General features: G+C 38.1%; 1 protein-coding gene across 2 annotated transcripts in view; it reads right to left on the minus strand.

Moving 5' to 3' along the window:
* Positions 1-27,920, minus strand: part of Kcnh5 (potassium voltage-gated channel subfamily H member 5) — a 272,960-nt gene that overhangs the window by 89,582 nt on the left and 155,458 nt on the right. For both annotated transcript variants that reach the window (XM_028789568.1, XM_028789576.1), the window contains exon 8: positions 15,083-15,282. In XM_028789568.1, coding sequence (XP_028645401.1) covers positions 15,083-15,282 — 200 coding nt within the window. The remainder of the gene's footprint in view (positions 1-15,082; positions 15,283-27,920) is intronic.

A 27,920-nucleotide genomic window follows, 5' to 3' on the forward strand; every position in this document is an offset into this window, starting at 1 on the left:
TCCTTCCTAACTTGCTTTTAGTAATGGTGTTTTCTCACAGCAATAATAACCCCAACTAAGACAAATGTATAACCCCTAACCCATGCTTCTGTAAGCAACCCAGACAAACTTCTTGGTTCAACAAGACAGACTTGCACCCTAGCTTCTGTTGTATTGAATGGCAACAATTACAGTACACATGTGTTAGAAGAAAGAGAAAATCAAATGTGCTGCTAATTGGTCTATTAATTTTACAATGATTGAAAGATCAATACTAAGTGTTGAGAGTGGTATTCTTGAAAAGAACATACACAAATATTTATTGCTTAGAGGTTTGATTTGATATTTTGGAAGAAATAACCATGAAAATAACATAGCCTGCGAGTTGTGCAAAGCCTGTGACCAAAAAATCCCCATTTCTGTTGTTTGTATTAATGTAACAATCGGAAATCTTAAACGTACAAGAACAGGGAAACAAAATATATTGATATATATCCAGAGAAAAGAACAAAGAGCTTCCGCAACAGGAGTTGAATATCTTAAATTCTACAATCAAAATATATTCAAACTGTTACAAAATCAAAAGGTAATTTGAAATATAATATACCAACTGAATAGTTCTACATTTGAACTCATGAGATGGGATGCAATAAAACACAGACATACTAACGACATTACATAAGATTACTTTTAGTTTATATGCTCAAGAAGTACATGACATCAAAACGAATTTCATAGATACCACATTATGTATATATAACCCCCAATCTAAAACACACCCAAAGCCCAAGGACTTCTCAATTTCAGGCGTTTCAAATGCAGGACCTTCAGCCTATACATATTTACAACACACAGATGCTCGTGAAGCCATGCAGAGTAAATGCGCCAGAATGCAGTTTTATAAGGAGTGAGATTATGAGGAATTTAATGTACTTTCTCCTTTTTCTGGTTCTTATTTCCAATTTTATATGAAAGTCATCTGTTTCCATTAAATTAACATTTTTAGAAATAAAATGGTTATATAATCACAAGTTTTTTTTTCTTTTTTTTTGCCTGAAAAGGCACATTTCAGGAACAGCACATGTCAACTTTTTATAAAGGGACTGTGTCACTCTTCCAACAAACTCACTATTGTGAGATATGATAACAGTGTGCTCTGGTTACAAATATATCCTTGATGTTGTGTGTTGTCTGTGCTCTCATAAAGCATATGCCAGAGTTCCTGACTGATGACCTCAAAGCCTGAAGATCCACATGATTTTAACATATTCTAAGCAATTATGTACTAGGAATTTGGGCAGAGTTAGCTGAATATATCTAGACAGTAACAGGTAACTGATGATTTACTAGTAATTAGCAGAATCCTAAGATCTTGGCTCTTTCTCCTTCTTGCTGTTTCCCAACTTTAGACCAGTTGTTTGGCTATCAAAACATAGGTAATTTGAGTTTGATTATGAAAGATAGCAAAGTTTCTATTTCTAACAATCTCTGCTGTCCAAATTCTATTATGCTTTTTGTCTAATTCTACCACACAGTCTTCCAAACTGAATTAGATTAATCATCCCCATCAGACTAGCACCTGTATTATAGCCCAAGCATCAACACAACTTACAGTCATATGTTTTTCTCCATAGTTTTTGTCCTTTCTCTTTTCATTAATTCCAAGTAATGTAAGAGCAAATGTTGTGTTTATTTGTATTTACCACTCTACAACTATGTTTACAAAGCCTGACAATATTGTCTATGCAGATATGAACATTGGAGGGTACTTTGTTATTTATAAAATCTGCTGCTACACAGACCTTCTTCAAATGATGCCTCCTATCATCTGAAATGCTCTGGAAGAAACTAAAGAATCAAAAGCATCCTGGAGGGAGCCCAAAAAATGAGGGTGGTTGCTAATGTGAGAAAATAGAAAATTAACTTAAGAGCTTGAGGAAATTCCAGGTTTATAAAAAGAAAAGTTGAGAGAAAACCATCAAGCTTACCAGTCATATGTTACTCTCCTTGATGCAAAAAAATATCACATCAAGAGGAGCTCCAGAGCATCGATGGGCAACACAACTAGGAGAACTATCTTTATTGTCATTATTTTCTCTATTTAAGGTATCCATCTCCTACGTCTTTATCCATCTTCTCTCTGCCTTCTGTTGTGTCGGGCAGAGATGCCCATGGTTACTTGGCACAAAAGAAAAAGAGCTAATGATTTTGAATAAAATCATTCCTTAAATCTGCCCATGGTTACTTGGCACAAAAGAAAAAGAGCTAATGATTTTGAATAAAATCATTCCTTAAATCAGCCAGTACCAAAGTAGGCATCCTTTATTCATTATCATAAAACCCAAGAACGAGATAGGAGGTGGGTGGAGAGAAGGAAGTCACACAACCATTGACGGAAAATAATAAACAACAACATAGGCAGATTGAAGAGATGGCTCAGTGGTTAAGAGCACTTGAATTGAAGGCCTAGGTTCAGATCCCAGCACCCTTAAGGTGGCTCTCAGCCATCTGTAACTCCAGTTCCAGTGGATCTGATGCCCTCTTCTGACCTTTGCTGTCACTGCATGCACATGGATCACACACACACACACACACACACATACACACACGCACCCACAGGCACAGGCACACACACACATACACATAAAATAAATAATTTCTTTAAAAATTGCATGACAATATTAGTAATGTTAGTAAGAGAAACTCTAGGAAAAGAAGGCATATTTTTAAGTAAAGCAGTTATAAAATCTGATTGCATAATTCTACCTTTAATTTTAAAAAAAGTCTCCAGTTCTAAGAAACCTATTGATTTCACTCAAAAGCAGGTGCCATTGCTGAGAATTTTCTCTGTTTGGCGTCAAGTCTGAAAACAGACACATCAGTAGGTCAGAATAAAATAACAGGTTGGATAGAGACACCAACTCATAGTATGACATGGTCTGCATCCAGATTGACTCCTTAATATTTCTCCATAGTCTAGAATATGTTTACTTATTTGTTCTCAATGTGTACATATATAAAAAAATTTGCTTATCTAAATTATGATACAGATCATATCCCATCTGTATATTTGAATACAATGGTACTCTCATTAAATGTCAAGTAAAGACTAAAAAAATGATGCTAGCCATATGGCAACCTTTGTAGCTTATGACTGGAGAAGAAAAGACATGTGTGATCATCATTATGAATAAAATGATTCACCCCTCTTATTACCGTCTACCCTCTGCACACATGATGTGACCCCTTTTCATGCTCCAGCCACCTAAATCAGAAATGTGGCTGTATTTCTTTACACCCAGAGATATGGACCCAGAAGGATGGGACCCAATGCTTGCAGTCTAGATGAAGCCAAGTTACTAAGTCATCATGGCGTCATGTGGACCATTCCATCTGTTCCTTTCTCTGTTATAGCTATCAAATGATTCCTTGTGACCTTCCTCAGAAGCTAATGGCCAAGTGGTGAGAAAATGAAGTACAAACTAGCCTGCTCTGTGGCACAAAAGTAATGTTAACCTGATACAGCAAAAAATAAAAAAACTCTGTTTAGTATTATTCCCAGAGAGATGTTTGACTTAGCTATAAAATGCTTCTTCCTTAACATTAGCATAGAAAATCAACATTGTCTATTAGAGGACATGTACAAAGCTTAAGTAATGATATTATCCAACAGTAATATAAAGAATGTATTGAAGAATTCTCAAACTATACAAAATCCATGAGAAATTAAAATTCACACTTGAGTGTTCCAAATTATTATTACAGAAAATATTAGCATTCCTATTTGCTTATAATAATTCTGTTGGCTGTTTACTTAGGACCATTCTGGTTCCTTATTTTTTCTAGCATTTTTATTAATGTGTATTAATTATAAAAATAATGATTTTCATTGTGACATTTTAATATGTGAATATAATGTATTATGGTTCTATTCTTCTGTAATGTGCCCTGGAGTACTACCTTATTTAACTTATGTTCCATGGGAGGAGCTGCATATAAAATTTACCTTCTTAGGTAGGAATGAAGACTAGCTAAAAAAAAGAGAAATGTCAATCACAAGCCCAAATTCTCACTGTATATCACCTTAGGAGGTGACAATTGAGAAACACATGTGGAGGTGATGGTGATTGTGAAGATTCTTTACCATGTTTAGGGAAAAAAATAACTTTAGAAAAGTTAGATTTTGCTTCTCGCCAAGATGGCACCGAAAGCGAAGAACGAAGCTCCTGCCCCTCCCAAAGCCGAAGCCAAAGCGAAGGCCTTGAAAGCTAAGAAGGCAGTGCTGAAAGGCGTCCACAGCCACAAAAAGAAGAAGATCCGAACGTCACCCACCTTCCGGTGGCCCAAGACACTGAGGCTCTGGAGGCAGCCAAAATATCCTTGGAAAAGTGCACCCAGGAGAAACAAGCTTGACCACTATGCTATCATCAAATTCCCACTGACCACTGAGTCAGCCATGAGGAAAATAGAGGACAATAACACACTTGTGTTCATTGTGGATGTCAAGGCCAACAAGCACCAGATCAAACAGGCCGTGAAGAAACTCTATGACATTAATGTGGCCAAAGTCAATACCTTGATAAGGCCTGATGGAGAGAAGAAGGCGTATGTCCGCTTGGCTCCTGTTATGATGCTCTGGATGTTGCCAACAAGATTGGGATCATCTAAACTGAGTCCAGATGACTAATTCTAAATAGACACTTTTTTTTTAACCATAAAAAAAAGAAAAGTTAGATTTTTCTAAATTTTAAAATTAGGGTGAAGATGTGTATTTGTTTATTAATTTATTTCTTCACATATTTATTTTAAGCAGTTGAAAAGGCACAGTATCTCTCGTGCAAAAGCAGGTAACACAAGCCTATAGGAGAAATATTTCATGATGGCCTACCTGTCTCCATTAGAGACTCTAGAAATTCATAGTATTTTTAAGTGAGTACTTCTTTTATCATCCTGAATAGGCTTGTTACTTTCATTGTGAAACTATACATTCAAGTCCATTAACAAAAAGAAACGTGAGACTAGAGCTGGAGAGATGGCTCGGTAGTTAAAGTGCTTAGCTAGCAAGTGTGAGGACCAGAGCCAGATTCCCAGAAACCACAAAAAATACTGGATGGGTAGAGAAGTTGGCCTGTAATTTTAACAAAGGAAGAGGGAATCAGCATCCACACCAGAGAGCTCTGAATGTGACTAAGAGGTGCTGCCTCAGTAAGGAAGGTGGAAGAGCAGTTAAGGCTAGTTCTTGACATACAGTTTAGGCCTCCACACGTATGTGCACTCATGTACACACACACATCAATGAAAAACATAAAAAAATCTTGAAAGTAAGTGTTAATTTAGTATAGAATTTTTTCTGTAAATTTCATACAGAACCTTTTAAATGTTTGTTCTTGAACCAGGTGTAACAAATAATAGAAACTCCAGATGATACACATATTATGACATACTGATGTGCTCTCAGAGTCAATATTAGAAAGCTGCTCACAAGTTCCAAGAGCAGTGAGGCCCTCTCTCTCTCTCTCTCTCTCTCTCTCTCTCTCTCTCTCTCTCTCTCTCTCTCTCACACACACACACACACACACACACACACACACACATACACACACACGTTATCTATCCTCATCTATCTGCTGTCTACCTATCTACCTATCATCTCTATCTCCCTTCCCCCCTTTGTCTCCCTCCCCTCTCTGACTATCACACCCTCCCTTGCTTCCTCTTTCTTCCTCCCACCTCCCTATCAGCTTGTAAAAGCAGAAACTGATCAAAAGATTGTTATTTGAGTCCCTGTGTAGAAGCAGGGCTTTCTGAACTTCTGGGACAATGGTAAGGTTACTATCTAGCTGGAGGCTTTCTAACAAAGGAGGAAAAAAAAGACACATCATTGCTTCTTCCCTAAAAGTTAATCCAAATAGTTCTGTCAATCACCTTGCACAGGAAAACATCTCTCAGGAAGTTATTTGGTCCTTAAAAAATAGTACCATGCCTACCTAAACCTGCAGGTCAGCATAGTGTTTCCTCCGCTGTTGTCCAGTCTCACCCCACAAAGATATTTTCCTATACAATGAGCCTTCTCTCAACTTTGGGAATGCCTCATGTCATCCTATAACACAGAGACATTTTTCTACTCTATGCCTGTGTGCCCCACCTAAATTCATCCAGTAAAGACAACAAGAACTGGATAGAGGAAAGGTAGCAAGAACAGTGCGACGGACCTGAGAGTTCACTGGGTTTGTGTTCTGCTGTGTCTATATTAATCCTTTATTCGCAGAAATAATTTTTTTTTCTGAAGCAGAGAGATCTGTTCTTCAGATGGATTCAGTTTTTTAAAGCTACCTTTCACCCCTCTCCCCATCTCCTCTCTTAAGTAGATAGAATATTTACCTTTCCTTTACTTGTCTGTCATATGGTAATATGGTCAGAATTGTATACTACCTTGTTCATCTTTGAGTAAGTATGCTGCCCTTTGATGATATTTCTTTGAAATATCTAGATGATGATCACAGTCATTGATCTGATTAATATAAACTGTATTGTGGTGATTGTTACCTCTTTTAAACCAAAGACAAACATACTTCTACTGAATCTTCAGCCCGAGCCAGGTTGCTTTTCTTATATCCTGGTGGTAGATATATTTATATGATAAATTCAGCATATCACACAAGTCATAACTCTTTATGAAGGATGGTATAGTACAGTATTTTCCTCCAGGTGTAAGGGGGATGTCCCATTGCCATCATGAAGCAAAGATAATGCAATAAGAAGGCAGAAATAGTACACCAGACTGAGGACACGTGTAATACTCCCATCTGGACCCAATAGAAATGACATCTAACACTGAAATCATTACAGCTCCTATGAACCTGACCTGACCATCCCAAGAAAGCATTATGCAACTGACAGTAAGAGGGTTCCTGAATGTTCCAGGAGATCTGTGTCTTTGCCACAGATGACACAGCCTACAAAAATTGCCACCCATAAATACATTCATTAGACTGAGCTAGATCTGGTTCTGCATCTTATATCTGAAACTAGTCTATGCTGATGCCAGGATCAACCTTGTGACCTTTCATTCCTTGCCTTACATCTGCATCAGACTCAGTTTAGGCAGCCATTAAAGCCTTGTTGAATTCCTTGACTCTGCTGTGGTTTCTTTAATCCTTTGTACTTCTCTCTAGTCTATATACATATAGAGAGATGTAATGACTCTATATATACAATATAATATATAATATACAATATAATATATATCTCTATATAATATATAATGTGTGATCTGAGAAGTCATACTGGTTATTAAAATTTGTGTTAGAGCTGGACAGATAGTAAAATTTGTAAATAAAAACCATAAGGGTTTAGGATCTAACTGTAAAGGAGGCCATGGGCACTCTAGGGTAGTGAGAGGTACCTGGTCTACAATCATTTTATAAGTTGGATATCTTTGTGTGATCCTACACACTGAAAACATAGTTCTAACCCACTCATTTTATTTGAATTGTTTTCCTAAAAAAATCATTTCAAATGTCAGGATAAATTTTATGAGCTTTAGTCATCATCCCTTCCATTGTCCCCTATAATCTTCTTTTGTTTTAAATCCTCCCATTCCACCCATTTCTCCGTCTTTTAAGTACAGAATGTTAGCCAATGGCAAAGAGCAGAACATGGATTTTGTTATTAAATTAAAAAAATACGAAGCACCTGTAGTGATTGGTAGTCAATAAAATGTTGTCTAGAAGATAAAAATAATCTAGGTACTGCCCAATGCAAAAAAAAAAAAATCACCTAAAACAAACCTCCCTGATAAAAACTGTTCTAATCCCCACATGGATATAGTGATTGTGCTAAACAGAAGCTGGTTAAGGCTGAGGTAAATCACTGTGATTAATTTGCTTGTGTGTCAATGTTAAATTCAAAAATCTATAAACTAAATATGTGGAGAAGCTAGAAGGAAATCACAATAACTGGAGAGAGGATTTTTCCTTAATTAGCTGCAATGCATAATTAAATTCCATTGTACACAGAGCTGGAGAAATAGCTGTTTTAGAACTAACAGAGAAAGAGACATGTAAAAAGATATTTAGCTTCATTTATTTTCCTTGTTTTGGTATGTGCTTGTACACATTTTCTAATAATATCTATTAACAAAAATATTTTAAAGAAAATATAAGTGAACTATACAATAAGAAACATATGTTAAGAAAACATACTTAACATACTAAAGATTATAGGAACCAAATATTAAATCAAAAACAGTATTGTTAAAAATTCTGATACTCTTTTCTCTGGATGCACCCTGAGTACATTCATAGATCCAAGACTGTGCAATTACAGAATCGATATAATTTCTGTTTTCCATCTTTCATTTTATCACTCCACAATTGTATTTTGATAATTTTAACCAACTCCACTGTAAGTACTTGTAGAAAGATCCAGATATAATGTCCTAAATATATTAAATATTAATATTAAATATAAATAGTAAATATTAAATATATTAAAAAGATTAAAAACCAACAAACGGAAAAGCCACATGGGTTCTTTGTTGCCATTCTGAGAACATCCCGCTCAGGAACACCGAACAGTTAAGTCAATGGCACAATAGTTCCTATGGGGCAAGAAGGTGACTTCGGCCCAGTACCAGCATTGAAGGTGATGGGAAGTGAGGGTAGATAGGGGTCAGTGAGGGTTGTCCGGGAAACTGGAAGGTGCAGCTTCCATTAAGTGGATTAGGGAATGTCAGTAGAATATCTTTAAAAGATAACTAGGAGCCTAATTCTTGGACAGATTCATTGGGCCTACAAAACAGAGAATAATATATAGTTGAGAGAACGGGTCTGTAGTGATCTAGGACACTTGAGTGTTGTTAGAATATGTCACAACACGGGCTGGTTTCACTGCAATGACCAAAAAAATACCCCAAAAAGGTAGAAAGCCACAGGACTGAGTTCTAGTACCAGCTCCAATGCATATTATCTCATTTAAATTGCTTTAAAAAATACTCAACCCATTCATACAGTACCCCATAGAGCCAGAACCAGGCAATATATTCTTTGCTAAAATGGGACATTTTTGTTCCTGGGGAAGAGTACTTCTCCCACCTCCTGCTTTCCTCAGTTGCCTGTAGTTCCTTGTGGAAGGTTGAAGCTTTACAACTTAAACCCTGTCCAGTTTAACATGATCATTGACGTCTTCATTGTTTAGCTCCCGTTTGGGAAGAGATGTTGGTAACCCAAATGTCCCCTCTCTGAGGACTAGCTTTTATCAGAAGGTGCTGTGAAAGCTTCCAAAGGGGGAAGGCAACCAACAATCCCACCAGCTACGATGTCTGTGAACCACATCAACAATCTGCGTGGAACAGAAACTCTGAGGGTACATTAGTAGCATGGATACCTTGCGGTAACCAACAGCTCTCTAATTGGACTCAAGACGCACTCAACAAGGGTAAAACCATGTCTGGTACTGAAAACCTAGCCAACGCTCAGTCCTAGTGAACACGTGGTTATTGGAGGAGAATCTGCAACCACTAATTTACTCAGTGAGCATAATGTCTTGTGACATTTTTCAGTGTCTAAATAACCTTAATTATTGCCTTTGGCTCACTTAGTTGCCAACGTATTTTAAGCTTACTGACTTATTAAAATATTTTACAAATTATAAAAACTGATTTTGCACTTTTGGTGTGATGCTTAATTTCTACTCAAAATGTTTCAATTTTTCTTTAACTTATTTTTATTAACATATGTGTGTTTCTGTTCTCTCTCTCTCTCTCTCTCTCTCTCTCTCTCTCTCTCTCTCTCTCTGTGGGAAGTGGGTAGTGTGGGGCTCCATAGAAACAAGAATAGATCAGATCCCCCCAGAGCCGTGATTCTGAACCTGTGGGTCATGACTCCTCTCGGGGTGGGTGGTCAAACAATCCTCTCACAGGGGTCACCTAAGAACATCAGAAAACACAATTCATAACAATAGAAAAATTCCACTTATGAAATAGCAATGAAAATATGTTATGGTTGGGGTCACCACAAGGTGAGGAACTGTATTAAAAGCTCGCACCATTAGGAAGGTTGGGAACCACTGCCCTCCAGCTATAGGTACAGACGGTTTTACTCACTGCTATGGGGGGGCTCTTTGCACAAGCTGTGACTGCACCTAAACTCTGAGGCATAGTTCCACTTGCTTTTTGTCAACATCTTAAAGCATTGCCTTTGTATTTTAAATGTTATTTTTTATTTTACCTGCATTTTAATGTTATGTGTTATAGTTACTGTTTATTAGCTAACAAGATGATTAACAGGCTTGTGAGCCTTCTGTTCTGTTATTAGATGCTTTATTACATCACAGAAGTAGATATAATTTTTTGTTTTCTTTTTGTTTGGTAGCATATGGCATGAGTCTAAGAAGCATTTTTTTCCTTTTTTTATTTGATATTTTATTTACATTTCAGATGTTATCACCTTACCCCTCACCCAGGAACCCCTTCTCCCATACCCCCCTCTTCCTGCTTCTATGAGGATGTGCCCCTACCTTACCCCCTACTCCCACCACCCCACCCTCAAATTCCCCCACACTCAGCATCCAGCCTTCATGGAACCAAGGATCTCCTCTCCCACCTTGCCCGACAAGGCCATCCTGCCTGGTTTCATTCCCCTTGCTTGGTCACTGTTGCTGGGGCAGACTTCTAGCTGGTCTGCTCCAGTGAAGACACCGTACCCTGACCCGTCCTAGAGGAACCTCTGCACTCAGAGCAGTGAGTAAGAACCCTCCCCCACAACCCAGAGCCCCAGAACTGCAGCTGGGAGCTCTGGGACCTCAGAACCCATCACCCACCAAAACCCCACCTTCTGGAATACCACTCCCCTTGAGCCCCCTCTGCTTGGTCCTTGTTGCTGGAGCCGGCTCCTAGCTGGTCTGCTCCTGTTAAGACACCATATCCTGACCCATGCTAGAGGACTCAATATACTTGGAGCAGCAGAGAATCCACTGCACTCAGAGCAGTTGAGGAAGCTAGACTCCCAGGAGCTCTAACATGCCCAGGATCAGAGCTCTGCACCTGATCCCACAACACCCAGAGGCAGCTGGGCTCCCAGGAGCTCTAACATACCCAGAATCATAGGATTTCAGGATCCTAGAGGCAGCCTGAGTCCCAGGAGCTCTTCAACCCAGGAGCTCAGGATCACAGGAGCACAGAGACAGCTGGACTCTGAGGAGTTCTCACACAAGCAAGATAACAGGAAAAACAGGCTCCAGTCAGAGACAGTGAGTGCAGGTAGCACTAGAGATAACCAGATGGTGAAAGGCAAGCACAAGAACGTAAGCAACAGAAACCAAGGTTACCTGGCATCATAAGAACCCAGTTCTCCCACCATAGCAAGTCCTGGACACCCTATCACACCGGAAAAGCAAGATTCAGATTTAAAATCACTTCTCACGATGATGATAGAGGACTTTAAGAAGGGCATAAATAACTCCCTTAAAGAAATATAGGAGAACACAGGTAAGCAGATAGAAGCCCTTAAAGAGAAAAAACAAAAATCCCTTAAAGAATTGCAAGAAAACACAATCAAACAGGTGAAGGAATAAAACAAAACCATCCAGGACATAAAAATGGAAGTAGAAACAATAAAGATATCTCAAAGGGAGACTATCCTGGAGATAGAATACCTAGGAAAGAGATCAGGAGTCACAGTCATCACCAACAGAATACAAGAGATAGAAGAGAGAATCTCATGTGCAGAAGATACCATGGAAAACATTGATACAACTGACAAAGAAAATATAAAATAAAATTTAAAAAAAGCCTAACCCAAAACATCCAGGAAATCCAGGACACAATGAGAAGACCAAACCTAAGGATAATAGCTATAGATAAGAGTGAAGATTCCTAACTTAAAAGGCCAGTAATTATCTTCAACAAAATTATAGAAAACTTCTCTAACCTAAAGAAAGAGATGCCTATGAACATATAAGAAGCAGGAGGGAGAGCAGAGGGAGGAGGGAGAGAAGCTTCATTGGAGAGGACAGAACAGTGGCACATTTGGAGTTAAAAGTAGTTCACAAGCCAGGTGATGGGTTTAGAGCACAAAAATACAGGCCTTAGAGAGAGGACTGAAGGAGCTGAAGGGGTTTGCAGCCCCATGGGGAAAGCAACAATACCAACCAACCAGAGCTCCCAGAGTCTAATCCACCAGCCTGGGAGCACATAGGGAGGGACCCATGGCTCCAGCTGTATACAGAGGGGAGGATGGCCTTGTAGGGCATAGATGGGAGAGGAGATCCTTGGTCCTGTGAAGGCTGGATGCCCTAGTGTGGAATTAGAGGGCAGGGAGGTGGGAGTTGGATGGTGGGTGGGGGCATATCCTCATAGAAGTAGGAGGAGGGGGGATGGGATAGGGAGTTTCTGGAGGAGGGGAATGGGGAAAGGGAATAATATCCGAAATGTAAATAAAATATCCAATAAAAAAATATGGTCTCACTGAGGATGTAGTTATCAGGAATTTCCACATCCCCTCTGCACATCCAGAATCTGGCTTGTGTCTTCTTATCATCATGTACAGTGTCACCCAAGCTAACATCATCTGACGTTGTGTGGGGATTTCCATAGTAGGCTGAAAACAATCAATGTCATGGCATGTTTCACACATGCACAGGGACGCTTTCATATTTGTCACGTCAACTCAAATCTGCTTTTCTTGGTTCTCAAACACAACTCTAAGTGTAACTCAGTACCTTTACCCAGCCTCCTTTTGACTTACCCCTCTGCTCCCCTCCCTTCCCCTCCTCTGACAACTACCATCTACTTGCAAGTTGTCCTTTTGAGTTCTCTGACTAGGAGACAACCTGAGTTCATCTCATTCTGGGTCCTTCCAGTTCTAATTCCATTTAACATAATGTTCTCAGGTCCCCCCTGTTTTGTTAAACACGACAGGATTTCATAGTTTTTTGTTTACTTATCTTGACTGTTGTGACTAGTGCAACAGTAAGCACAGGAGTGCAGACAGGAGTTCGTATGATGGTCTACTTTTATTTCATAGTTACCCAGAAGTTGGACAGATAGATCCTGTGGTAGATCTGGTTTTAGGTTTTTAAGAGAATATCCTGTGCTCAATCGCCATCATACTAATTTCCATTCCAATAGTATATAAATGTTTCCTTCCTTCAACATCCCTAAGAGCATTTGTAATTTTGCTTTTTGTCACTGTGACAAAGAATCTGTGCATGTTTTCCCACTAACCACATATCAGTGAATATTAATCAAGTTACAAAGAAATATGTGCTCACTGATTTTTCTTCTGTGGTCATTTGACTAGGAGACTTATACTGCAGGTTGTTAATACCAAAGAAGGAGAATGTCTTTCACTATTCCTCCATGCAGCTACCTTGAGCCTCACACACATCTCCCCTTACACTTTATCGTCATTCTTCACACTTGCCCTCAATTACCTGGGCCTCGCAAACCCTGCTCTGGCCTGAAACTCACTTGTTATCTGTTGAACTTCCACTATCTAAACATCTACTTTGATCATTTGTGCTTTCCTCACTTATAGAGTAGTCCTTACACACACACACACACACTCAATCAAGCACACATGCACTCACATGTTGAAAACACATACTACCTAGAAATGGGTAAGGCAAGGAAGGTATCTTGCAATTTGACTGTCAGGTGTCAGAAGTTGGTGATCTATAAAAAACCAGTCATTACTGATGCTTATCAAGTGGAGTAACTCAGGACTGGCTTTCACTCCCTGTGTGCCAGCTCTAGCTGACATCCTTGACATTTTAGGTGAATCGAGTGGTATAGGATAGTAAGGAGATTTTAATTTGCTTTTGATGGAGAACTTCAGGTTCTTCTTTGCCCAAGGATAAGATAGGTGGAGGGAAAGCAGTTCCCATTAAAGAATAACAACAACAAGAAATGAGATATGAGAATAACTGGATAAGAGGTATGTCTCTATTACTTGTATGAAAAAATCAAGGGAACATTAAAAATTACCTATGCATGTGATAGGGAAAAGTTAAGAAGACAATACAATAGAGGATAATATAAACTTTTCACTTGTAACAGGAAGTTTCATTCTTTTTTTAAGTATACTTTTATTTTTTTAATTGGTTATTTTTTAAAGATTTCATTTATTTATTTTAGCTATATGACAAGTAAACTGTAGCTGTCTTCAGACACACCAGAAGAGGGCATCAGATCCTACTACAGATGGTTGTGAGCCACCATGTGAGTGCTGGGAATTGAACTCAGGACCTTTGGAAGAGCAATCAGTGCTCTTAACCACTGAGCCACCTCTCCAGACCCAAAATTGGTTATTTTATTTATTTACATTTCAAATGTTGTTACCCCTTCCCAGTCCCCTCTCTGCAAACCTACATCCCATAGCCCCTCCACTTTTCCTCTGAGAGAGTGCTCCCCTGCTCACCCAACTCCTGCCTCACCCCTGTAGCATCCTCCTTTTCTGGGGCAACAAGCCTCCACAGGACCAAGGGCCTCCCCTCCTGTTGATGCCTGATAAGGGCAATCTTCTTAAAATCTCTGTGTTATGAGTGTGTGTGTGTGTGTGTGTGTGTGTGTGTGTGTGTGTGTGTGTGTAAATACCCACAGAGGTCAGAAAAGGGTATGTGATTCCCTGGAGCAGGAGTAACAGGGAGCTGTGAGCTGCCAGACATAGGTGCTAGGAACATAATTCCAGACAGTAGCAAGGGCAGGAGGCTCTCTCAACTGTTTCTCCAGTCCTCTGGAATTTTTAACAGGACAGCAAGTCAAAGGAAAATCTAAGGTTAGTTCTCTTAGCAGAGTGTTCAGAGAGTTTAACAGAAAACTACTAAGTGGTAAGGAGAGTATCACAGGGGAATGGAGTAATGAGCTGTTTTCAGAAACTGAATTTTCTCAATTGAATATCATGACTGGTACTAACTGATTGTTAATGGTTGGATGCTCTGTACCTTCTGAGCACTCAATAAATGTGATTGATTGAAATATCACTTACAAAAATTATAGTAACATTCATAAAGCAATCTCACAAGGGAACTGTGAATAGGGAATATACATACATCTAAATATCCCACTTAAAACTAATAATAATAATAATATAAACAACTATACCTTCTCTGTGTCGATGCCTTTTGACATTGACCATGTTGAGACAATATAATCCATGACTCGTTCACTAAGGCCTTTCGGGACCTGATATAGTTTCAGGAAATCTCGAACATTATTCAGCATCTCATGGTAACGGTTGGTGTTGGCATACATTTGCTGGAAAATTGTGGTAACATTTCCAAAAATAGTTGCATAAAGAAGAGCTGAAATAGAAGAAACGATAGAAATAAAATAGATTTCGCAAGTGAAAAAAGTTACATTGACTAAATCAGTAAATAATGTTACAGAAATATCTTGATCAACTTCCAGAAATTAGCATATATGAGGAAGCCCTGACCACACTGCTTGGTGCCTGGTATGCTCTCTAGAACAGTCACCACAGGACAATAGTCATGAGCTCAGTGAACATCACCATGCCAAACAACATGGAGGTCCAAGAAAGTGACAGGAATATTTCATAAAAAATCAAATGGTGTAAAGTTATAAATTTGCTAAAATTTCTAGCCCCATTTTATTTGCTTATTATTACTGTGAGTGTACCTTAGCATGTGTGTGTGTGTGTGTGTGTGTGTGTGTGTGTGTGTGTGCTTGTGCAAGCATACATGCAGACACACAACCATGTGTATAAAGGTTAGAGAACAACTTTGTGTCATTAGTTCTCTTCTCTCACCTTTCCATTGGCTCTGGGATGGAACTCGTTTCACCAGGCTTATGTGGCAAGCACCTTACCCACTATGCCATCCCACCACCCCCAGCATTTCTGGCCTTTGATTCCCCCCAGCTCCACCCTCCCAAGGGAAACCTATTAAAGTCTTACTTAGAAGTACACACTACTCTCCCAGCTTACTCCTTTGGCTTTTGGAATACTTCCTTGGTTATAAGTATTTTTTTGACAGAACATCAGAAATACTGGCGTGGGAACAAATTAAAGTTCTCCGCTATTAGAACTTTTTGTAGATAAGCAGGGATGAAACTAAAAGCCAAAATAAATCTGTCAGAGTGATGGAGTCATTACGCTCGTGTCAGTACAGAAAGACGTAGACATGTTTTGAGCCCATCATTTTGTGATGGTTGTGATTTGTCTGCAGAGGGCTATGAATGAAATGAGTGCTGCCTAGGTCTGAACCTAGACTATACCAGCTCTTCTTTGTCTGGATCCAGTCAGTCTGCTAACAAGGAGCTACCATAGGGAAACGTTGTAGAAGCCACTGGGTTCAAACTCCAACCGAACATACATTCACAGTTACATCCTATGTCTCTTCCTCCCATCAGTCTCTTGTGAGCAGAAAACACTGTTGAATATGGGGTGGCACTGTACTCTGATTTTCAATAAACACCATGTAGCAAGAGCAAGAATTCTAGAAGCTTCTCACCAATACATGTGATCAGCAGAGATCACTTCTGTCATCTTCCAATCACTTGAAAAAAAGATCACTTCTTGAGAGAAAACATGACCTATTTGCCTTTGAAGATTCACAGCCAAATTCTGTTGAATATAAATAACGTAAAATCCAGCTTGCAAGTAACTTGGGATCCAGTCTATGTTTTCAGTGGGTGTAGAGGGTCATTTGTTTCGCTGAAATCAGGTGTTCTCCTCTGAGTGTAACATGTTGCAATTCCACAACATGTGCTGTTCTACATACACACACACACACACACACACACACACACACACAGGCTCTGCAGATTTTACTTTTTTGTTGTTATTTAGGGATTTGAATACCAAAGCAGGATGATTTTTTTAAATAGGTGGTTTTTAATTAAAAATATTTCTAAATTGGGTTTTTAAGCCTTTGAATAATCCTATTTAAGAGAAACACCCTCTCTCAAATAAAAGTAATCATAGACCTGATATCCCCTGTCCATCACTGTTGTGCTTAGGAGCAGAAATAGCAACACTATGAACAAAATAATAGAGAATAATCATCTATAATAGTAACTATATGCTTTCAGAAAAGAAACAAGCAGAGTGAATGTTTTTATAAAGAAATAATGAATAGCTGCACATTGAGACTGTGCACTATTTATGTTCTGTAATAGTGCTCAGTTTTTAAAACTTGTTAGTCAATATCATAGGACTACCTATTATTTATGTGTAATTAGACATCAGATCTTAGTTTTCTACTTCAAGGCCAATGCCTACTTCTGTACCTGTCCTGCTGCTAGACAGAGACCTGAGGCCCCAGAGGGACACATTTGTATTCTGGACATTACCTCTGGGAAGCTGAAGGGGTTGTAAAGTGAGAATACACCACCCACAGACTGCAGTAGCATGAACTATGATTCTAGGTTGTATCAATCTGAGCCCCAGATGAGTTTGGTCTTTGGATAGAATAGTATGGTAGCACGGATGGCTCATGAGAGCTTATGAACAGTCCCTTCAACATGGGGTCTAGAAAGAGACAGAATAATCCTGAGGCTTCTGATCACACATCAGTAACTTTGGATGAGGTATCTGGGCTTGCCCCAGCCCTTGAGAGATTGGAGTGCTCCAGTGTGGATTTGTGGCTAACCTGAACTTAAGTTCTCATCCACTGAAAAATTAGCTGCAGCCAAAAAGCAGATGCTAAATTTCTGAGACAGGCAAAAACAAAGTCACATCTTCAACTAACAATAATGGACAAAAGGAAGTGCCAATAACTGACCATGTAGTAATCAATCTATACACAGCCATGGAAATTTTCTAAAGCCTTTAAGGAGGTTGCACAAACTTCAAGAAAACATAGAGAAACAACTCAATATTTTACCAGAGAGAACTAAGAGGACTGTAGTAACTTAAACACTAACATAAGGTACACAGACTATAAAATGGATAAGCAGTTTTCATAGATTAAATAATTAGCAGGTTCACAAAAGACTATCAAAGGAGAAGAAAGAAGAAGGAAGAAATAGTTCACAGAAGCTTTGGGACAGTGTTAGAAGAGCAGATATTTGTGGCGTGGCACTCAAGAGAGTCTGTAGATTGTTACAGAGAGAAAAGAACACTCAGAAAGACAGTAACCAAAAACTGCTCAGGCCTAAATGGAAAAGAAAGTAAAACACTGGTACGTGAAAGTCAATGAAACCATACTTGGTTTCAAGAGTCACCATGAATAATTCAGTTCAATGAAATCTATCCCAAAATCAACTCTCAGAGGTTCAATAAAAAGAGAAGTTTCTTAAGAAAGCAACACACACACACAGAGAGAGAGAGAGAGACAGAGAGACAGAGACAGAGACAGAGAGACAGAAAGACAGAGAGAGACAGGGACAGAGAGACAGAGAGAGAGACAGAGAGACAGAGAGAGAGCAAGAGGGATACACATAATGCTTACAGACATATATGCACACACATACACACATGCATACATGCACACACATGTTACAATTACTTGCTTTCAGTAGAAATGCCATAGGCCTTAAAAAAGAAATTCGATGAGACTGTCACACATACCAAACAATGTTTCTCAACCTGTGGGTAGCAACCTCCACAGGGCTTGCACCAGATATCCTGCATCTCGGATATTTACATCACAATCATAACAGTAACAAAATTAGAGTTTTAAAGTAGAAACAAAATAATTTTATGGTTGGGGGGGTCACCACAACATGCGAAATTAGATTACAGGGTCACAGCATTTGGTAGGTTACAAACAACTGTGCTAGGAGAAAATAAGCTATCAATAAAGGGTATAATACCTAGCAATACTGGGGTTCAGAGATAAAGATATCCTCAGGCAAAGAAATGCTGGAAAAAATAAGTCACTACCTGACATGTCCAAAAAAAGAAAAAGAAAGAAAGAAAGAAAGAAAGAAAGAAAGAAGGAAGGAAGGAAGGAAGGAAGGAAGGAAGGAAGGAAGGAAGGAAGGAAAGAAAGAGGAAGAGAAAAAGAAAAGAAAACCAAATTCTCTAAATAAATAGAAAAGCTGCTAACCAGCAAGAAAGTAAAGTACTGGACATTTAAAACTCATTAATAAGAGGAATTACACAAACTAAGAACACCCTAACACATAAACACAGTACATAAACCAGTTACGTCTAGCATACACACAAAAAGCAGAGCAATCAAAATTAATAACTACATTAACATTTGAAGTAGGCAACATAGGAAGGTATACAACAGGACATCAAAACCCACACTATGGGGAACCGATGAATGTAAACGTAGTAGGTTTTTCTCTCCTCTCTCTCTTCCTTATCCTCTTGTTTCTTGGAGCGTTTTATGATCAGTGTTTAAACCACTCTCATTTCAAAGGGCCTCACTCTAATCAAATATGTTCTTTTTCTTAAGTCTCACGGTAGCCAAAGCAAAAACCAATGACAGACTAATAATAATAATAAGCAAAGAATCAAAACCCCCTCTTAGAAAATAATCCAAGCATTTTAAAGAAGACTATACGAGAAGCAGACAGATATTAGAAAAACTAAGAATCAGTCACAAAATGGCAGGAGCAAAATATTTCTTAATAATTAAATGAAATGTAAATGACTTAAATTATCCATGAAATATATGTGAAGGGACTGAACAAATAATAAGCAATTCCCAACTATGTGCTACCTGCCGTAGCACAAATGACCGTGTGCTTCATCTTTTCTACCAAAAAAAAAAAAAAAAAGCTAAGCATCTTCCCTTTTCTTTACCAGTAAACTCTTCTCACTCAGGCCTCTGCTTAAAACTCTGTTCCTCTCAGGGCTCTTCCCTGACCACACTGGCTGAATGTTCTCTTGCACTAGTATTCTCAAGATCCCTGTCTGAAACATCATTATCTCTGTTTGAATTTATATTTATGCACTTAATTATTAATTATTCATCTTCCACACTAGGGAGGCAAAGTCAACAAAATGCACATAGACCTTTTTCTTTATGCTCATTTCTATATTTGCCCCCAAAGAACATACACTTTTTCAGATATAGTAGGTGTTTTATATTTTTATAGCCAAAAATAAAAAACCAACCAAACAAGAAACAGTTTTCCAAAATATTTCTTTCATATAAAAACTCATTCGTAGTGATAAAACAGTATATATAAAATACATATTACTAAGACAGGTATTGTAATGAAATATTTAAAAAAGAAAAGTTCTATATGCCCTAGACACATTGACATAATAAATAAATTGGAAAGCCCCATTGCTACTTAGCAAACGTAAACACTCAGGATGGAGACGGATTGCTCTCCAGCTGTGTTGAGATACATCATACTGTTTTCCTCTCTGAGCAGAGATAGTCAATCACATACTAATAATAACAAGGATGATGTGTGACAGTTTCAGAAGTGTGTTTTCATATAATTTTTATAGTCTTTTAGATATAATGCAACTGCTAATTTTGTAATCTTTGGTCTTAATAATCTTGGCATAGATGTTAGTAAATATCTTATGTAAATTCTTACTGTTCCTTTAGCCATTACAAAAAGATTACTGTAAAGAAAATTATAAATGATTAAAGATGGTGATAAATACTTGGATACCCCGGTCATCCAGAGGAAGGGTCCCTTTCCCCTTAAATCTTGTCATACTTCAATGTGGTAGCTGTGACTACACAACAATATCTAGGCATAAACCTTGAAAAACTAGGAAGTTCTAGTTCCTCGTTATTTAAACATCTCTGAAAACCTAGTTGTCATTTCATGTGGAAGCCAGTCTCCTAGATACATCTTCATGAAGAAGAATAAAGAACCCTGGCCAACAGCCTTGACCTTAAACCAAATAATTTTAAATATTGATATGAATGTGCATTTAAAATAACATTTGTGATTACATCCAATCATCAGTTTTCAGTATATTCAAGACATGAAAGATGAGGCCACTGAGCTGTGATTGTATGGACAACACACAATGTGACTGCATCAGCTTAGCAGCTGTTCGGGTGAGCCAACTAAAGAGTGGCTCTCTCAAACCCAGTCAAATCATTCCAGTCAATACTAAACGAAACAGAAATAATTCATGTCCTCCAAGCCCTCCATAAGTCACAGATTCATGACAGAATAAATTGTAGTTCTTTTTTAAAAGCCACTAAGTTTGATTAGCTATGCGGCTATAATAATTTAAACCGTAATAAAGCAGAGTAGCTCTCGGCTGGAGAGAACCTGGAACAGGAGGGTAGCAGAGTAGCGCTCGGCTGGAGAGAACCTGGGACAGGAGGGTAGAGAGCCTCTTGCTCTACATGTCATCATGGCAGAGTGAATTCGTAAATAAAGTTTTTCAACATTAAATATGGTTTTATGCTTTAAAATTGAAAGTACGCATTCTTCTTATAAAGTCATAAGTGAGTGCTTAATGTTTTCCAAAAATAGATATAGATTGGGTGGATCTCAGAGGAGATAATATGATCAAAGTAACATGTATGAAGTTCTCAAAGGATTCATGCAAATATTTTTAAAAGATTGAATGATGCCAGTATAGGTAATGATAAATATCAGTATTCATTTAAGAACTGTTCAATTTACTGTATTTTATGGAGTATGCTAGCCAGTATATTAGCCTTTGGGATTACAATTTTAAAAGAGACATTATGTTTTTAGGGCTAAACATTTGGCACTGGACAACCAATTGGGGTTCCCTTCCCTGGGGAAGAATACTTCTCCCACTCCCAGCTCTAATTATAGCTGTCTTTAGTTCTTTGTACAGGGTTGAGGCCTCATGAGCTATTCCCTGTCTAGTTCGGAATGTCCATTGGTATCAACCTTGTTCTGTTGACATTTGGATGGTCATGCTGGTGAGACTATGGTTGTGGCTTCTGACCTGACTATGACACAAAATCACAGCAAAATCCCTTTTCCTCCAGCTCTTACTATCTTTCTGTGCCCTCCTCCACATTGTTCCCTGAGCCTTAGGTGCAGGAATGTTTTATAGACGCATCATTTCCGTTGGGTATACATATACATACATGCATGCAATAACAATTAATGAAAAAACAGGCCATGAATTTGAAGTGGAGTGAGAAGGGTCTATGGGAGGATTTGAAGAGAAAAAGGGGAATGAAAAAATGTTGTCATTATGTCATATCCTCAAAAATCCAAGTATTTTAAATATGCCAAAAAAGAGACTATCAGCTTCAAAGAGTATGCACAACTTCCTGTAGTTGAATACTAATCTTAATTATCCCAAACAACATTTTTGAAAGATTACATTTTTAAAATAATAAAATAATAAGTAGACAATAAACTTATAAGCATTCAAAACATATGATCAGTAGTTTATTTTTCAGAACTGAATAATTTGTAGAGCAAAGAAAAATCTATATTCAGGCAGTTTACTGCAGAAGCCTCCACTAGTGAGTTGCTAATAGCAGAAGATAAACTAATGATATCAGGGAAGGTTCTGAACAAAACATGTTTTGCATTCATTCCATTTTGTTTGTTCTTGGGTCAAGCTGCACTCACTATGTTCTTATTAACAATCTTTTCTTTGTGGACTCCTTTGGGCTTATTCACAACAAAAATCAACCATAATTTTTTCTAATTACCTTCCATGTATGAGTCTTAGAAGTAACCATTGACCTTAGACAGAGTTACCTAAAATACTGAGGAGGAAATGCAATTCTGGCGATTGTGGTTTAACCATCATTTGCATCCTATTAAATTCCCTGAAGCCCACCTTTATTGATGATATTTTAGACATGAAAGAATGAGACCCATCAATGTGTATGGTTATTTGTGTGGTTTTATTAGAGCATTTGTAGTGGCTCCAGTTTGATAAAACACAAAGACTCTTCTTCAGAAATCTGTGGTCCCAGGATGGCTCTCCTCCACCTCCGGTCTAAAGGTCCCTGTTTTCCTTGGATCATCTTTTAAATGGACCATTAACATAGGACCTCTCCAGATCTTCACATATGAGCCAGACATTCTTTCTCTAGTCTTCATTTAGTCTGTGCTCCATGCTAGCCAGAACACTATACCACTTGTGTGTTAGAAGTGAGTCTCATTAAATACTTTGTGTTGTGTGTCAACTATTGAAAAGTATTTAAAACTCTCAGAGATACTAGAATTTTGAGAAAGGACTTCAATGAGGTAATACGAGCTGATGAAAACCTATTTGAATGAACAGTCCACTTGTAAGAGAAACTTGGACAGAAGAGAGGTCATTCTCATCGCATATCAAATTTTAGCGTAAGGTCGGAGAGATTTCACTAGCCTAGAGCTGATCTTGTGTTTATTATAACAATCAACTTCACCAAAATTATCCTAGTAATTGGCATTGGTCTCTATATCACTAAGATGCTTCTAAAGTTAAGAAGACAGTCATAAACCTGCACTTATTCACTAATGTTATATCAAAGATGGAAGAGTGAGTCAGAAAGAAGTAGAAAAAAGATTTTAATTAAAAACAAGAATTCTAAGAAATCAAAGAAAGCACAATGAAGTGCCCAAATTGCTTCTCTCTCTCCTGTGTTTTCTTTTTTTTTAATGTCAAGTAAGCCCATTTTCTTTATTCTCTCTAATCCATCACAATACGTGTAGACTTCTAAAAAATAGTATACCACATTTTCTTATACAGTTATAGACATTCTAATGTTGATTTTTAAAAACTAGCTAAATAATATATTGGTCTCATCAGCTCAGATCCATTTCTAAGGGGTTATATATGCAAATAATCCCTAGATGTATCAATTGTCAGGCAGCCAAAGAAAACTGGGAAATAAAAACTGCATTTTATTAGACTAGTGTGGGTAATTTTAATCAATAACGTGTTTGCTTTGTAAGCACATAGACCTGAATTCCCCTGAATACTTGGATAAAGCACATAATGCCAAGAGTTTACAGAAAAATGCTGGATATGGTGGCCATGAGATTATAACCCCATCACTGGTGCAGGGGAGTATATAGGCACATATAGGAGTATATACAGGAGGATACTTGCAGCTCATTGGCCAATCTACTCTAATAGGTGAGATCTAGCCCAGTGAGATTCCCTGTCTCCAAAGAGGTACATCGAGTTCTTGAGACCTATACTAGTGGTTATCTTCTGGACTCCACAATTATGTACACATATGTATGCACAGCTGCACACATACACACATGTACCTGCACAAATACTCTTACACACATATGTATACAAAATAAATAAATATAAAAATGTACATTATGTTTAGAAACCTCTAGCTGTTTCTTAGTGTCAGACTCTTAACCTTCATCTGTTTTGTATTCCTCTCCTCACAGCATCTGCTTCATGGTTCATTGTATCACACCCTCATCTTTATTAATTGGTATATGTTGGTCAAATATCCTTTTTATCTGCACTTTTCATAGACATTGCTGAGGCATGGGGGTAAGTGATTTAGAGCTGTACTTAGAATAGTGACTACAGGTTGTTGGTAAATTCAGGGCTACTGTGAACATCTAGGCAGTTGTGAACATCTGGGCAGCTGTTGTCAAGGCAAGAGGATTGGTGGTGGTTTTTCTTTTAAAGAATGTTTAAGTTTTAAAATCTTGGGAACTTTTTTGATGTATGTTCTGATTTTCATAATAAGCGTGCACCATGTTTATAATTGCATTCTAGGTAGAGAGGACAGATACTCTTAGAGTAGAGCTTCAGTTTCAAGAGCTATTCAACCCAGCATTCATTGCAACTTTATGGTTGCAACTGAACACAACTACTCTCTCTACTCCACAGAAAACCACAGGTAACACTGTCACTTCTGTCCTTGAAAGGGCTCAGAGTTCTCTCACATGAACAGCAGATCTCAAAGAAGAGCTCTCAGGAACTAGAGTGTGCACAAACCAGAAACAACGTACATCCTTTAAATGATATACATCAAGAGATAACATGTGTACCTCATCAGGTTAGGATGGAACACAGCAAGATTTTATGTCTATTATGGTTCCTATTTAAAAAAAAATCAGCCATTTCTACTACAGAAAAGCAAGCCGACTAATGGCTTTGTAAACAAAACGGAAATTACAGTTCACCCCACTTACGCTGAGAATGGCAACTTATTCATTAGGGTACATATCAACACTAATCAGGATTGATTTTTATTTTCAATGAATTAAATTCAAGAAAATTAGATACATATGCTTGTGGCATAATGGCATTTCTAATTAGTGAATCTTGGAGTACAAACTGCCCAGGGAACGTGAATAATACAGTTCTAACATTTATAGTGTCCCACTGCCACTTTCATATTCTGAATTATTAAATCATCACTGTATTCAGAAACCTTCCAGGAAAAAAAAAAAACTAGTTTGAAAGCTACATTTGGGCTGCAAAGACAGTCCCTCTGTGTGTCAGGTACAAGGTTAGGCCACTGAACTCAGGAACAGGTAAACACATGTTTGACCAGTGATTTCCAGTCCCTCTGTGTGTCAGGTACAAGGTAAGGCCACTGAACTCAGGAACAGGTAAACACATGTTTGACCAGTGATTTCCAGCCCCTTTATTAAAGTACTGAAGGGGGTGGGGGGACTAGGCCATGTCCGTAGAGCCATCAAACGATCTCCATCTTTCCTGCTTAGCTTCTAATTTAAAAAGCCACAAAACCGTCAAGTTTTCAAAGTGCATAAATAACATTTGGAGTGGGTGAAGTGGAGGCCTCAGTTCTAGGTTGAGGAACTAGCAATACAATAGATGCAAATAGTCAAGTAACTAGCTAGACAATAAACACAAACAGTTAAAGAACAAGCAAGGCATTAAACAAAATTCCGTGAACACTCCCGTGATCACTGTTTCTAAGGGCTTATCAGGATGAGAAAAATATGTAAGCCTACTTCCCTGTCCTAGCCCCAAGTCATTTTCATAGACACAACCAGGTCCTCAGATTCACTTCCACTCCTCTTGCTGTTGATCCTCCTTATAAAGCCTCTCCTTGAGTATTTATTCTTCTTTCAAAACCTCCCTTATGCTCATGGCCTCCTTTCCAGTAGCATCCAGGATCCTACAGTACCATGATTACCACAATGGCTCCCTAGCTGTTCACACTTTCCAGATAGTTGTGAATATAATCTGTATATAACTACAGGAAAAGTCCAAAAAAAGTCTTATCTGTTTCTTTTTCCCATTAAAAATGTTCAGTGTGTCCTCTCAGACTATGAAATAAAAGTAGTTTATGCAAAAGAACATAGTCTTCACATGGGGTCAAGTTTCCATCTACCAAGCTCAGGACTTTGTATTTTTCTGTGAGATACATAGTTACTTCCCCACACCAGCTCAGATCCTGGAAGCAAGACTCTATACTCTTACCTTTTTTTCCAATCAAGTCACAGTTTTGCTGAACAAATAAATGAATGAAAATAATTTAACCTCACTATACTACAAAAAAATGTATAAGGCTTCTTCTCCTCTCCATGTATAGATAACAAAGCATAACTACATATCTCCAGTTGCTGGACTCAGCACAAAATATCTTACTGCACATTAAGATCTCATAGGCCACCTAACAAATGCTCCATTAGAAAATAAGAAATAGGATTCATGAGTCAACATATTCTCTAAACTCTTCAAGCAGGCTCAGCATCATCTGTCTTTCGTAATATCTAAGAATAGCTCAATAGTCATCATCAAAGTAGATTATTAACAAAAGCAATTTGTACAACAAAGGTACACTATCTTGAGAAATACACAACCAGCTTGTGTGAGCATAGACACTAAATTACATGTACATGACCAAATTTTTCTAAATGGAGCTTTAGAGATGTTGCAAATATATTTAGGTCTTTTTGCATCAGCCAACAGGTAAGATGAATACATTGAAGCATATAGTCATTGTATGCTTGCTCTGTGTAAATGCAATGCTAGGTGTTATGAGGAACGCATGGCTTTGCCATTTTACACACATAGTATTACTCTTTAAACAAATACTTGAAGCAGTTGGTTATAAAATTTATATGCTTATGAATTCTCTAGTAGTTAAAACGTTCCAAGCAGTATATCTGAAATATGATGAAAAACCAGCACAATACAGAGACTAATCATTGAATAACAACAAATTTGGCAAAGTGTTCTGAAAGGGACAATGAGGTCAAAACTAAATGAACTGTCCTTATTTCCCACTGAAATGGATCCTCGTTAAAATGATGAATCAGCTTTATCATTGCTAACTTTAAGTTGCCCTGACAGTTCCCCTCTCCTCTCAAACAGGGCCACCTCCTCTGCTTCTCATTTTCTCTCCTCTCCTCCCTTTTCCGAGGTGTCATCACCACTAATCACTTCAACTGGCAGCTTCAGGGGAGCACAGGAGGCAGCTTCATAGCCACCCTATGCCAATGGGATTTAGGAGTTGTCCTGTCCAGGATTCACTCCACCATACTCAGTTTTTCTCCCTAGAGTCCTCTCTATTCAGGAGAAAGTCTGCGGGATTCAGCTCCTTGCCTGCATTGCAATGCATTCTGCGACAAAATCTGCCCATTTGCAGGAGCTATGTAGCATATGAACTCTTGTGACTTCCCTGTTTCCATTCAAGGACATCAACATCACAAGTTCCGCCTCGGTCACATGATTAGGATGCTGTATCTCCCTCTCAAACTGCCTGATGTATCGTGGCATGTCTTCCAGCCTAGAGTACAGTACTCTTCCCCACTCCACTTCTTATAGTCATACGACTGAGTACAAAACATAAAGGCAATGCTCTAGAATATAAAACCACCGTGTTCTTTCTTTGCTAGGCCGGTATGCAGATTAATTAAGTGGATTCTAAGTTTTAAATGGAGCGTAAATTCTGAAAAAAAAATTGTCAAAGTAAAAGTACATTTAAATAAGGCAAAATTAGTTGATCAAGGTGTAAGAAATTTGATTTCATGAAGCAGCCAACATCTGCAAGCTGTAATCTATTGGAACACTATAATAATGGCTTGTGATTGTAACAGATGTTTCTCTTAAACAAAAACAAACAAAAAAAGCCCAACAAGGATTCTGAATCAAATA

This window comes from Grammomys surdaster, unplaced genomic scaffold (assembly GCF_004785775.1).
Source record: "Grammomys surdaster isolate TR1022 unplaced genomic scaffold, NIH_TR_1.0 127, whole genome shotgun sequence".
In the NCBI taxonomy this organism is placed as follows: Eukaryota; Metazoa; Chordata; class Mammalia; order Rodentia; family Muridae; genus Grammomys; species Grammomys surdaster.